This window comes from Podarcis cretensis (genome assembly GCF_951804945.1).
Source record: "Podarcis cretensis genome assembly, chromosome: 1".
NCBI classification, from domain to species: domain Eukaryota; kingdom Metazoa; phylum Chordata; class Lepidosauria; order Squamata; family Lacertidae; genus Podarcis; species Podarcis cretensis.
The window spans coordinates 98815844-98829503 of record NC_137170.1 but is presented as its reverse complement, the minus strand read 5'-3'; the positions used below and the strand labels follow the sequence as shown (position 1 = coordinate 98829503).

Genomic DNA, 13660 nt, shown 5'->3' with positions numbered 1-13660 from the left:
TACCTTTAATCCTCTCTATTTGGCTTTCTCCAGGCACACACACTCCTTATCCACACCCTTTCCCCCCAGGTTGCATCCTTCACTGGCCTTGCTTCACATGCTGCCTGACTGGAACATGTCCTTGAACTCTGGTAATACTTTTTGATTGCCTGGATACAGGAAAGTGGTATGTGTGTATAGAAAGTAGCCTTCATTGCAAAGGTAAAATCTACAATAATTTTTATGCCACTTATGCTTATGGTTCCATCCAGCACGACATGTGCCTCCTGGCTAAAATAGGTCCCAAATCCTTTTTCTAGGCATGTGGTATCCTCTGGCAGGACTGGATGTTTGAGCATCTGCTGAGACATTGCTGAATCCCAGAGTTTCCTGGTTCTGCTTCTCCTCTTCCTCACCATTAACACCAGCTTTATCCCAAGTGCCCAGAGGGAAAGGGGGAAAACTACTTCCATCTTCTTGGATAGAAATTGTAGTTAGAATCTTCATATGCTTTTCTGAAAGGTGTTGTGGGATAGCTCCTACTGTATGTACTTTTCGGAATGGGGACAAACAAAAATGAATGGGGCTAGATAAATCTCCACTGAAATTACAATGTAGGAGCAGTATTGGAATGAAATATTTCTCCCCTGCGGATAACATGGGAGTAGACAGGCTACTGCTGTTTGGCATGACAAGAGTGAGCACACCAATTTTGTGCATTCCACTGTACATTCCTTGGTTAACGAGCTAAACAGTGGCGCTTTGTGGTCAGAGCCACTGCACAGAGACCATAAAAGTTTTGGTCTAATGAGATAAAAGTATTGTGTCACAAAGAACGTGCCTCTGTTCAAACCATAGAAGGAAAGACATTTCAAACGCCAAAGATCCAGTGTCAAATATTCAGGAAAATTAACCTGACAGTGTAGGCACTGATCTAATTCAGTGCTTGCACAGCAGCAAAGGTTGCATGCCTAGCCTCCCTGGAAAAATAAGCTGCAGTCATACCAATCACCTGCTTGGCAGGGAAGGGAAAGTAAAGTAAGGGAGACCTAAATATGGCCTTACATTTCTCCTCTTGAAAAAGTGTGGGTGTGGAAGTATAGCTCCAGGTTGCTAGATCAGGTTGGAGAATGTCATCATGGGCACATCAATTTTGTTCAGGAGATTTCCTATCCAAGTAGGGTCATGGATGTGGAGTTCTACTGCCACACATATAAAGCCTTTAGCCTGATCTGGGCATTGGGACTTCTCCCTGTTCTTTCTAGCCCAAACCACAGAAGATAGTAGTATAACTACATATCCTGGCTTGTAGTCAACTGCCATCTCTTTCTGAAGGCCAACTCCTATTGGCCCTTGCTGGTAATAATGGCAAAAATCCTCGCTTTGTTCAACTTAGCCATGATTTGTGATTGTTACAAATTAGCAAGAGTTAACATCTACTGGGATAAATTGTATTGCTTTATGGGGCGTGTGACAATCGAGAAAAGAAAAAAGTACACAGTGTACATTTATATGGAAATATGAAGACTGTTGTGCTGAGCTAGTGGCTTGCCTTCAAAGCTTTCGTATGTAATTTATGGAAAGTGTTTTTCCCATTATTCAGAAATGTATGTGTATATATTACAGAAAGGGAGAAAACGTATCTTATTACAGTTATACAGACAATAAAAGGCAGAGTTTAATGGACCATGCTAGGTTTCTCTTAAAACATTAATTTCTTTGTGTTGTCTTTAATTTCCATGATAATGAAATGTTCACAATGGCCACTGGATATTATTATATGAGAAATAAATTAGATCCTTGCAGTTAGATACAAATCCTCTCTGGTGTTGTCATAGGGATATGGTTACTGTGCACCCCCCACCTCAAAATGTTAAATGGTACCCTTTGAAAGTATTTCCTGTTTGAGAATTATTGTTGGTTTTTCAGAATCCTTTTATTTAACTACTGTTAAGCTGATACTAATGCAAATGCTTTTAAAAAGAAATGATTAAATAGTTCATTTCAATTTTTTTAATTGCCTCCTCCACAAGTATAATCCTGGCGGCTCAATGAGATTTCCATGTGGTATGTAACACTTTTGAATCAGAAAACACAAGGAAATGAAATGTCGCAGACACAGAGATGAGTTTAGCATCCCATGCTGTTGCTACTGTACTGATAATGGAAAGGACTGACAAATGAACACACAGTTATTAGAAATGTGCACAGCAAGTGCACAGTTGTTGGTTTCACAACAGCTACAAAAATGGGGATTTGGTTCCTTAACTGTGCAGCAACTCAAGATCACATGAGAATTACTTACCTTTTGAGCATCTTGTAGCTGCCCTGAAATACCATGTGCACTATCAAAGGTGGGTGAATGATAGACTGTCCCACTACTTTTCAGTACATTTGGTGTAAAAATCCCCATCTATTTTTACTATAAGCAGCACCTTTGAGGGAAATAGAAACCAGGAAGGGGGCAATTTTCATTCTGAACATGGTGTAGCTCCTGATTCACATGTAATAGCAATAAATGTCTCACGGCACTAAGTTAAGCTTATGATGGTAGCTACTGAGAACATGAATTGCTGGATTAAAACTTTTGGAATTATCCAAGCATAACAACTTTTATTAAATTTGCTTTTTTTCAAATACAGATTTTCATTCAAAATAGATTCTGAGGAACAAAATATCTCACTAGGGCTTATTAGTGTTTATTGGGGTTTGGAGACAATTTTGACACGCAGACACGTATTCCACAAGTTCTTTTTCTAGACTTATTGCCTATTGCTGGGATGGTGCTGAACTTTCTAATTGTAGGTTCCCTTTCAAAATGACCACTTCATTTTGCTAAATGAAGTGCCAAATTTCCTCTCTAAGCAAAGGCACATGATGCTATCTACTTTCACTAGACAGCATTTGGGAAATGCCTAGCCTTTTTTTTTTTTTTTTTTTTTTTTGAGAATTCCATAAACACAGTGTAGGCTTAGGCTGGACTTTTATTCATCAGTACATGCTGAAAATAAAAATTTATTTTAAAAATGGGGTTGGTATCCTTACTGAATGTTGTTCTTCATTAATGCAAGAATAGAGTCTCAAACAAATAAGCTCCATACCCACTTCCCCGAAATAATAATTCCCCCAAAGAAAATGAATATATGCTCTGCCTACAGTATACAATATGTGTTGTTGTTTTCTTCAAATCCCATAAATTTTATTGAGATTTTATATGGACCATTATAAATACTTCAAGGCAGGAAATATGTGTGCAGATATATATGCATGTGTGGGTGCTTATGGATGTGCACATGCAGCTATAGTACAATTCAAGATTCCTATTACAGCTGTCATGGACTGGCTGGATGCAGAGCAGTGGTGGGAGGCACCAGCTGGGGAACCCCCGAGGGGAGATGGATGGTGGGACAATGATGAGTGATTATAGGGAGAAGGAGCAGACTGGGTAGAGGTGGTGTTGGAAGCTGAAGAGGTAACAGGGTTTAGTGAGCAGGAAGTGGCTGTGGCAAAGGGCAGTCCAGAATCAGAGGCTGAAGTGGAGGCTGGATAGGAGTGGGGGCAGGCTGCTAAAGAGCCAGGCTGCTAAAGAATCTCCCCATTCTGCTGTTACCAGGTCCCCTCCCCACTAGTCTCCCAGAACACGGAGAGGGATGAAGAGTGCAGAGCAAAGAGAGGCAAGATGAAGGAACCTCGGGTTGCTGGGGAAGGACCTGGGGGAGGAGCCTTATAGTGGTAGGAAGGTGGAGACCGTCGGTCCTCACACTTCCTCCTGGGAAGAGTTCCTGCGATCACTAGGCTTGCACTGTTCTGGTTTATTTGAATAAAGAGGTAACTGGGTGTTTTATTGCTGATCTGCTCCTGACTCTGTCACCTGACAACAGCTTAAATATAATTCACACAAAAGCTTGCTGTATAGATATTTAATAGTGAGAATTTTCCATATTAAAATGCATTACTTTTTTTAAAAAAATGTTAAATTGAAAAGATGTAAAATATGAACTTTTTGAACTATTTGTTCAACTTTCATCTTCAACTCTCGCCTGGAAGACTCCTGATTCCCTGCTGTCATGGGAACTCATTTCCAATTGCGGGCAGTTTTCATTCTTACTTTTTGAAGACATCTGTGGGCAAGGCCATCACTCCCTTAAAATACAGGTGCTAAATGATGAAAATGAGTTAGATTCACATCTGGTAGAAATTCAGGCAGAGCAATGGATAATGGTCTTGGCTTCAAACTTTGTATTCAGACTTTCCTCCCTACTTCCTTTCATCTTTTTTGGTCTCAAGCTCTCATTCCATTTGTTCTTTCTCACAGAGAATATCTGTATTACAAACATAATATAGGAGTTTATTACAGTTCACTTACCTTGAGTTCTTGAACAAAATCAGAGGATCATATTTTTGTGAGGCTTTTGGGAATTCTCTTTGCTTCCTATCCTGTTAAGGGGCTTGGGGACTCACAGGAAGGAGAAGCAAGAAACAGATCCATACGAGTCCAGGCAGGTATCTCTAGGCAGGGCGGGACCCTGGTCAGTCCCCAGGGGCCTTGCTAGCTGAGCTTCAGAATATGTTGCCTTAGCAAAGAGCTGGGATCTTCTGAAGTCTTATGTGAATTGTCATGGCTCCTTCCTCCTTGAGATGACTGTGCTGACCTAAAGGGCCTTTGTCTGAATCTTCAAGTACTGACTTTTATGTTGTGGATTGGGGGCTTGTTCTCTGAATCTGCAGAAGGTAGAAAACTATGTCATCTTGTCAGAGGGTCAAGGGAGAGGTATTGACCCCCTCCCCAAGTGTAGAAACCTGTAATTCTTTATTATTATCTTCCTCTAGGTAATGTGAGGAGTCATGTTTGAGGGTCAGGACACTTCCCAAGAGGAGGCGAAAGCACTTTTAAGCCTATTTAAAGCTGAGTGTATTATGCTCTTGACTAAATTTCTATTCAGTAAACCGTCTTCCTATCTGTCTTTGTAAAATGTCACCATACATGTTTGTGATGTCATTGTATACCTTATAAGGCATATCCAAAACAAAAATGAATGACATTTCATACCAGATCTGGGTATGAAGTTCACACATTCTCTCTTCTCCCAGACTAAGAATAAAACTGGTGCAAGTTCAACTGAAAAGAGAGAACATAAAATAGCTTCAATGGTAACTTAAGCAGTATACAGTCTCATTTGGGCTTTACTAATACTGAATTGTGTCTGCATTAGGTGTGCGTGCGCGCGCATCTAAACACATGCATGCATAAATGTGCACCCACTAAGTATAAGACTAATTGTATAGCAATGGTTCTTAGAAAATAAATGTGCATTGACTAGACAAGCACTGCCGGCTACTGCAGAACAGATGTTACTTTAAAACCTGCCTTAACAAGTCCCGTTCCTTCAGCAGAAAATGTTTGTGGCTAGAGCTGGGTGCGCTGTCAGACGTGGAACAGAAAGACAAAGTGACGGCAGGAAACAATGAAAGCAAGATGCCTCTCAGCTGTCTTACTAAAGGGGTAAAGAATGTGTTGGCATGTCTGCAGACAAGGAAGCCCCAGCCCTTGCACTCCTGTTGGCCTCTCATCGCTAATCTTTCATGTCTGTGTCTTCATGACAGGTCACAACATACAGGAGCTACTGTATATAGCTCTGGGGAATGATTTTCTAAGTCAGCAATGTTTTTATAAAGAGAGTCTAGGCAACTGAACTGGAGACCTTTGAGTGAGGAATTTTGATGGCTTTCCCTCCCTCACATTAGCTTTGTCAATGGATGGTGCTTATAGATGAAATTCCACTTAAATTTTATGTCTGTTTTATTAGTTCTAAAATGGATAAGCTGAATTGATTGCCATCCCCTTCCTGAAGGTTTAATAGGATCTGTCTGTAATAGGGGATTTTTTTTTTTCTCTTCACATAACTCTCATGTTATTCTTAGGGTCCTTATATACAGAGCGGAAATGCTCATATCCGTTTGATGATGGTAATGGTGAAGTGAAGCAAGGTAGTCAAGAATCCTTGTTCCTTTTAGTGATGGTTGAAGCACTTAAACTCAAAGCATCATTAACTCACCACTGGCCAATTACAAGTGCCATTTGTTAATAGTGGGGCCTGGGGAGGATTTGGGGGGGGGGCAGGAGGTAGTTCTAAATTGACACATTTTTGTGTTTTTGTTTATCTGCCAGCACATTCAGGAGCTTTGTTGGTGGTGGGATTTCGTAATGCATCATTGTTGGCTGGCCAGATGGGTTGCCACTGCTACTTGAGAAGATGCACATGTTCACCACAGTGTGGCTCCTGAAATTTCCAGTCTGTGTCCAATCAGAACCTGATACTTGAGAATGATAGTGATAGTTCCCAGTTGGTACAAGTCATGGAGTAGGTTTGATTAGAAAACTGAGATGGGGATGACTGTAAATTGATGGGTACATTTATTCGTTCAATAGCGAAGTTCTGTCGCGCCTCCCAACTTGGAATTTTGTTGTTGTTCCAACAGTTGGATATTCTTGATTTGGTTTTATAAAGGTCAGATTTTTGTGAAGCATGCCCTACCCTTGGAGTATCCTTCAGAGACCACACATTTGCAAAAGACACACATAAATGTGTATTATGTTTAGTTTACATTGTAAGTAAAGGACTATTTTCAGGTGCAATGGAACTTGTCTCAAAATATACTGGCATATTACGAGGCAGACACATTGCCAACTAATTATTATTGAAATTTTCTTAGCACAGATTTTATAATAATTAGCTGACATTGCAAACAGGTATTAGGAAGAAGGCGGCAAAGAGTCTTGTGGCATCTAAAAAACATATTTATTGTGACATAATATACCATAGGAAGGCGTCAAAGAAAGGCATCCTCCTTCCCCTTCTATGGAACAGAGCAAACTATTCTGGTCTGCATTCTTCCTTGATCTGAGAGCAGAACATTCATTAATTTCCCCAAACCTGACCCATAAAGGTTGGGTCAGATTGCTGGGATCAAGAGAGCTTTCAGAAACACTGGTATAAAGTATCCTCTGTTGGTATCACACTATCTGAATGCCCGCATGAAAACAGAAGGAGCGGGGAACTCTGCTACATTTTTTCCAGCACTTCACATAAATACTTCTCATGCCTGGTTAACACCTCCTGTCTCATTTGATCCATCACATACATGATTCACATACAAGCACCATATGCTGCAGAGGTCAGTTACTTACAACCATCACTTATATTCAGCTTATTTTGTTTGACCTGTATTCTTGTAAACAATGATTCAGCGATGGCGTAGTTTCTACATGCCCTTGTTAAATGCTGACTGCTCAGAACTTGATTATTTTAACTCCTTAGTCAGTCTCAATGAGAATCTGTCCTTCCTTCCTTATATGTAGCTACATTTTAGTCCAGTCATAACACCCTGGGTTTTTTTAGAGGAAGGCACTGTGGCTTCGCCTTTAACGTTTTGCAGTCCACCCCCACAATTTTGTCTTCAACCCTAGGCTCAGTACTTTGTGCAGTGGAACCTATCATGCTGCTGTAAATCTGCCTCTGCAATCAGGCAGCCAGTGCAGAACTTTAGACTGGTGTTATATAGTCTCACCCAAGAGTACCACTCAACACCATTGTGGGTGCATCTTGCACCAGCTGGGATCTCTGAATTGTCTTCAAAGGCAGCCCTGCATGAACCACATTACAATATCTTAATAGCGATATTACTAGGGAATAGGTAACTGTGCTCAGGCTGCCCCTGGCCTTAGCTGGAAATAGGTGCCAGTGTGGCCACTTGAGTCTCCAGGGGCAAAGTTGAATCAAGGAGGTATTCCCAGAGTGCACACTTGATATTTCAGGTGGATAGGTTATTGATTCGTTTTATGTTCTTGTTTTCATCATGTATTCGGTGTTTTGATATTGTATTCTTGGATTGCTTGTGAACCACTCTGGGGTCTGTGAAGGGTGGTATACAAATTTAATAAATAAAATAAATAAAAATAATCCCATCCAGAATAGACTGCTTTTCTTGTTTCTCATAAAACCCAAGGAGCACCATTCCACGGCAACCCTGGTCTTGTCAGGAAGGCAATCCTTGTTGTACAGCCAGAGATGCCTTGCTAGCCAGGTCCACCATTGACACTTATGTAAAAATGTATTCAGCATGAATAAAGGCTGGAGAACTAAGCTGTAAAGTAGCTTTTTGACTTCATGCTGTATACACTTGTGTGCTTGAAAAGAACGATGTTAGAAAAGGACACCCAGCCAAAATTTGCAACAGTGGAATATAAAAACAATTGGCTTCAGAATATGATAGATCAGTCTTAGTCACGTCAGCTGAGATTTAATTTTAAATGTGCACTGATGCTTAAGTAATTTTGAACAATTAAGAAATCAATGCAAAATGCTTTGTTAAAGCAACTGCTATAGGTTTTTGTTAATAAATAAATAAATTTCATATTTCAATGTATTTGATTTTCAGATCTTTCTGTATGGTGCATGTAAACTTTAAAGGCATTTGCCAATTTTTCACTGACTTAGTATTAGAATATGACGTCTGCTTTGGTTTCTAATAAATTTACCAACAGAACTGCAAAACTAAAATGTTGGCATCTGTCTGTTTCAAGAGACAATGGAAGAAGAGGCATAATGAACAGGTTAAGTGACACTCTCTGTACTGGGTGGCTTTTCCTGGTGGATGCCACAAGCTGGGGCTGCCAGCATGGGAAGGGATGCTTGTGTGGAAGGAGTTGCAGGGGAAAGCAGGAAGCCATGTAAATAATATCCCCCTCCTTTTCTGTAGTGGGGGTCTCCACTGTATTCTATTGACGGAATGGCAAATCTGGATCCAACTCTGATTTAAGCATGCTTCACCATTTGATATTTATTTATATGGCAGAAATAGTTCTAATTATACAATACCTACTGGCATGGAACATGGCCCAGTGTATGCCATAGTGTTATCCAAAGCAGAAGTCAAAATCAAAGCTCTGAGCTGCCACAGGCTAATTTGCAATGCAAGTGATTATTAACATGGAATTTGGTCTTTTAAAAAAGGAAAGTACATTGATCGCTTAAGTTGTTTCCTTGCGTATGTTTTATGGTGGTGTCTTTCAATTAAGGCATCTACTGAGATGTTACTGGGGAGTTCCTGAAATTGCTGGGAAAATAAAAGGCACCCACTGTACATGAAATATGATAGTGGTTCTCTTGTAACATATATCTTCATGCTGAAAAGAGATGTGGCATTGATGCATTATTCATGACACTTCCACCTTGCACTTTTCAATTATGAGAAGAAATGGCTGAACAAAGACCTGTCATTACACAATACACAATTCCACAGTCACATGCCTTCTCAATCAATAATAAAGCCTGCCAAACAACCCATGTGTGGAGAAAGATATTTTCCTCAAAGGGGTGCATCTCTTGTATTTGGGTGAGTACAGAAAACATCAGAGAAGTTCTGATGACACATACTGTTGCATTATACACTTTGCATATTATTAAAACCTTTCTTGAGAAAAGATACACAGCAATATAAGCATTGTGTGTAATGAAAAGCAGCATTGATTACTAGCTCCTTTTGATTGCATTTAATATTGAAATGATTTTTTTTTTAGAAGTTTACTTTAACGGTTACTGGGGGGGAGAGTTATGTTGTTGTATTTCTTTTACTATATAATCAATTGATTCATGGCTGGTAAAATGTTGGCTTTCGTGAAAAAAGCAGTACTTGCACAGAACATTTCAAACATAAAAATATGAGGCAATGGAAAAGAGATTTCATGTAAACATTGTTGAATATGCTACTTAAAAAAATAAAGAATGTGTACAATTTAATGTACTCTTCCATGCTGAGTATAAGTAGCTAGCTGCCCAGAGTGGCGGGGGCAATCCAGTCAGATGGGCAGGATACAAATAATAAAACTGTTATTACTCACACAACCACGAACCTCTAACAACTTTATAAATTCATTTTACCCATTTTAAAGCATTAAATATATATATAATAATATAGTACGGTGATTAAGTACATTGTAGTTATTAACTTCTGGTTGCCTTTTTTGCTTGTTTACATTGGGTGAGATCCAGACTTTGCCTTCTATAGATAGAAAGGCTGTTTCCAGATCAGTGTGGTTGGTGGCACTGGGAGATACAAAGGAAAGGTTCCTCACTCCCCTTTGCTGTCAGCAGCAAAGTCTGGATCCAGCCCATTTATCTAAAAAGTGGCACAAAGTGTTTCAGATTGGTAGAAGATGATAAGATGTGGGCACTCCCAAACTCTTACAAATCTATTATTCCCTTTGCAACAGCTATTGAACATTTACATGAATTAAATTAATATGCTTTTCATGGCCATATTATTTGTGACTTGGGATATCCATGGTGGGATCTCCATTTTCCCATGGCACTTCCTCAAAGCCACTATGAACACTACCTGAATTGATTTTATCTATGTGCTACTGTTGTTTTAAACTCTCTGTCTCTGTCTCTCTGTGTGTATTGTTTTTATTATATTGTAAATTGCTTTGGGATGCCTTATGGGAAGTGAACTAATTAATAGTGACAACAACAACACTGCAGGAGAAACTACACGTCTGATGAACTACAGTTTTTGTATGATTGAAACCTGCATCAGTTAACACAAATTAATTTGCTGAACAATTTCTTTTATCACAGGAATATATGGACTCAAATAGATACATTGACCATTTGCTGACTCAGCTGGAAGAGCAGCGCTGGAATGTGTGGAGGTAATTATATAAATGATATATGTGTGAGCCAATTCATATTTACTCAGAAGAAGTACTGTGGAGTAGAGAGGGAGAAATCTGTCAGTTTCGGTTGTTCACATTCATTTTGGTTCTCCCCATTTCCACATACATTTGCAATCAAAGCAGGAAGTCCATATGAAAATTTGTGTGCATTTTTCATTAGCATTTCTTTCAGTGTTTCATTTCCGTATGCAGTTTTGCCTGGTAGGTCCATTATTTGCAATTTCCCCATAATAGAATGAATTTTGTGCACTGTTTTCACTAATATACAAATTCTTGCATGCACTTTCGGTAATGTATGTATTTTTGTATGCATTCTTTGGTTGGAGAACTACAATGCAAAATTTGGAGAAGGGCAGGGTTTTCTTTCACATGTTTTTGGAAAGTGCACTTTAAAATATGAACCAAATGAATTTCTCCCCCATCTGCGTTGTGAAGTCAGTCTCAAACGTAACAGCCAAGTATTAGAATCGTACCTCAACACATCTGCTGAAAAAGATCAAATCTTTATTCATAAGTACTTATCCTTATCTGATATTTAATGTTGGATGATATACTGTAATACTGTGTCAGATTGACTGACAGCATGATGAGCTTGTTTTCTTGATCCATCTGGATATGGTTGTTATTTTTAATTGCACTGCCTTTTTCTACGATACCAATTGCATAGCTCACTTTGCTCAAACTGATGCTTGGCTTCCAACTGGAATAATTGGCTACATTTTCACACACTTGCTTGAATCCTGTACTTCCTTACCTAGGAGTAAATCCCAGGGCTTACTTCTTAGAATCTTAAGAGTTGGAAGGGACTCCAAGGGTCATCTAGTCCAACCCCCTGCAATGTAGGAATCTTGCCCACAGCCATCCCTGGGTGGGCTTGACCCACCAACCTTCTGGTTAACAGCCAAACACATTGACCCACTGTGCTACCTGAGGGTAAGTAGACTTTAAAGGCAAAGACTTCGTATCAAAAGTAGCTCTAAGCCTCTTGTTCTAATAGCAAAATGATTTACTCTTCTGCAAGGGAATGTTCCCACCTCTCCTACCCCTGCATCCCCTAGATCAAAGGCTGGGTTCCTTCCAGCCTTCCGGAGGAGGGTGCAGGCTACATCAGGTGTGGGGTGTGTGTTAAGTTTTGCAAGTGATAATCTGTGCAGTAATGGAACAAAGGCATTATGCCATCCACTATGTTCAAAAATGTAAATATAGACACTGAACCAAAAAACCAAGACAATCTTATGATCAAAAATCTAATTGAGTACAATAGGACTTAATCCTAAGAAACTAAGAACAGGACTACAGCCTCAACAATGCAATCCAATACCTTATCTACTCAGAAGTAGAGGCCGACTCTCAGATAAAGAAGCTTAGAATTGTCACTGTAATTTTAATATTATTTGCTATTCCAATGCATTTAGTTTAGACTTTTAATGGTATAATAAAATAAATAAAATACATCTAAATTAAAGCTATGACCCATAGGTGAGCAACACTGACAAGAACAACCCTAATGCTTGTTGGAAACTGTCCTGATGATGATGATGAGTCAGTGGAGGAACTTGTAAGAAGCTGGTCTGGGGCTGTTAGTAACAGAAGGTGACTGGCAGGCAGGAACTGTACATATCCACTCAAAGGCTAAGAACTAGAATTAGGAAATGAGAGTGGTAATGGATAGGCCCTTCAGAACCCTGGACAGGTCCCAGAGAGTTTACTTGTTGTGTTGAGTAGTTGATGTTCACTGAGCCCTTATAGACTCTCTAGGCCTGATTATCCCTCCTAGGCTCCACTCCCCTTGCGGGAAAACAGATAGCCTTCAACGAGCAGCTCTCTGGCCTTCAACCTCTCCATTGCTTCATCAGGTTTATTACTTGAAGTCAAGAGCAGGCCTGGTGGAGAGGCTCTTGAAGAGGCTGATCCTTAGAGTGGAGTCTAGCTCAAGGGCTATGGTCATTGGAGGTCTGGACTGCTGGATTTGGGTCCAATATCAAGTACCTGATCCAGCATGTCTGTGGTCTACTGCAGGGCTCTCCAGATGTTGCTGGACTCCCAAACCCCCTTTCCTCTCTGACCATTAGCCATGCTGACTGGAGATGATGTGAGTCCAGCAATGTCTGGAGGGCCACGGGTTCTCTACCCTATTCTAGTGGCTCTTCTCAACTAGAATCCAAGGTGCTGCTAGCTGCAGTAATCTCAAAAACCATAATTAAAAAGGAAATATTGCAAGAGAAATTGTGTGAATGAATTAAGATAATAAAAGCATTTTGTCTGATTAACAAGTTACAATAAATGGAAAAATTAATGGATGTGTATGGAAGATAAAAATAGTTGTAGGCAGATAAACTTTACTAACTTGGGCAGAACACAATACTTTTCAGGATCAAATCAGTGCTTCCCTGTCTGTAAATCTCCCTGTCAGAAATACTGAATGAAAATAAAGTGCTGGCTTTGAATTTAATTTGTATTATTAATAGTTTTGGCATTTATTTCAACATTTTTTATATGCTAATCAACACTGCAGTCTCCAAGTGGTGATGTACAGAAACATGCAGAATCAAGGAGGGAGGGAATCACAACAAAGCAAATGTTTTGTATGTATTGGGCTCAAGACTGTACATTGCATTCATAATGTGAACAAAGGGAGGATGTTTCCCTCCAAATATTTCAGCTTACTGATTCCCATCTCTTAAACATTTACAATTTCACTTTTTCAGCCATATCCAATTCCTTCCATTCTGAATGATAAAGGGTGGAATCTAACATCATGCTTATATGATTGTTCCATTAGTGCAAGCATTTCTGTTTGCTAGGCCAAATAGTCTCCTCTCTCCTCCCTCTGCATGCTATTCTGGGGTTCTCCTGACCCTCCAGAGTGGATTTGGAGGAGGCCCAGGGGTGGGGTGGGGAAGCCCAATTGTGCCAGTGAGAGTCCTTGCACTGCCTTCCGCA

General features: G+C 39.9%; 1 protein-coding gene and 1 long non-coding RNA gene across 8 annotated transcripts in view; one reads left to right on the top strand and one right to left on the bottom strand.

Moving 5' to 3' along the window:
- NCKAP5 (NCK associated protein 5) overlaps positions 1 to 13660 on the top strand; it is a 632725-nt gene that overhangs the window by 244941 nt on the left and 374124 nt on the right. For 6 of the 7 annotated variants that reach the window (XM_079992729.1, XM_079992727.1, XM_079992728.1 and 3 more), the window contains one exon: positions 10620 to 10693. In XM_079992729.1, coding sequence (XP_079848855.1) covers positions 10620 to 10693 — 74 coding nt within the window. Of the gene's footprint in view, positions 1 to 105; positions 167 to 10619; positions 10694 to 13660 lie in introns of those variants that run through there. The other variant, XM_079992731.1, reaches the window with a different exon arrangement.
- The window catches only part of LOC307226565, a 51190-nt gene that overhangs the window by 22869 nt on the left and 14661 nt on the right, over positions 1 to 13660 (bottom strand). The window lies entirely within an intron of this gene.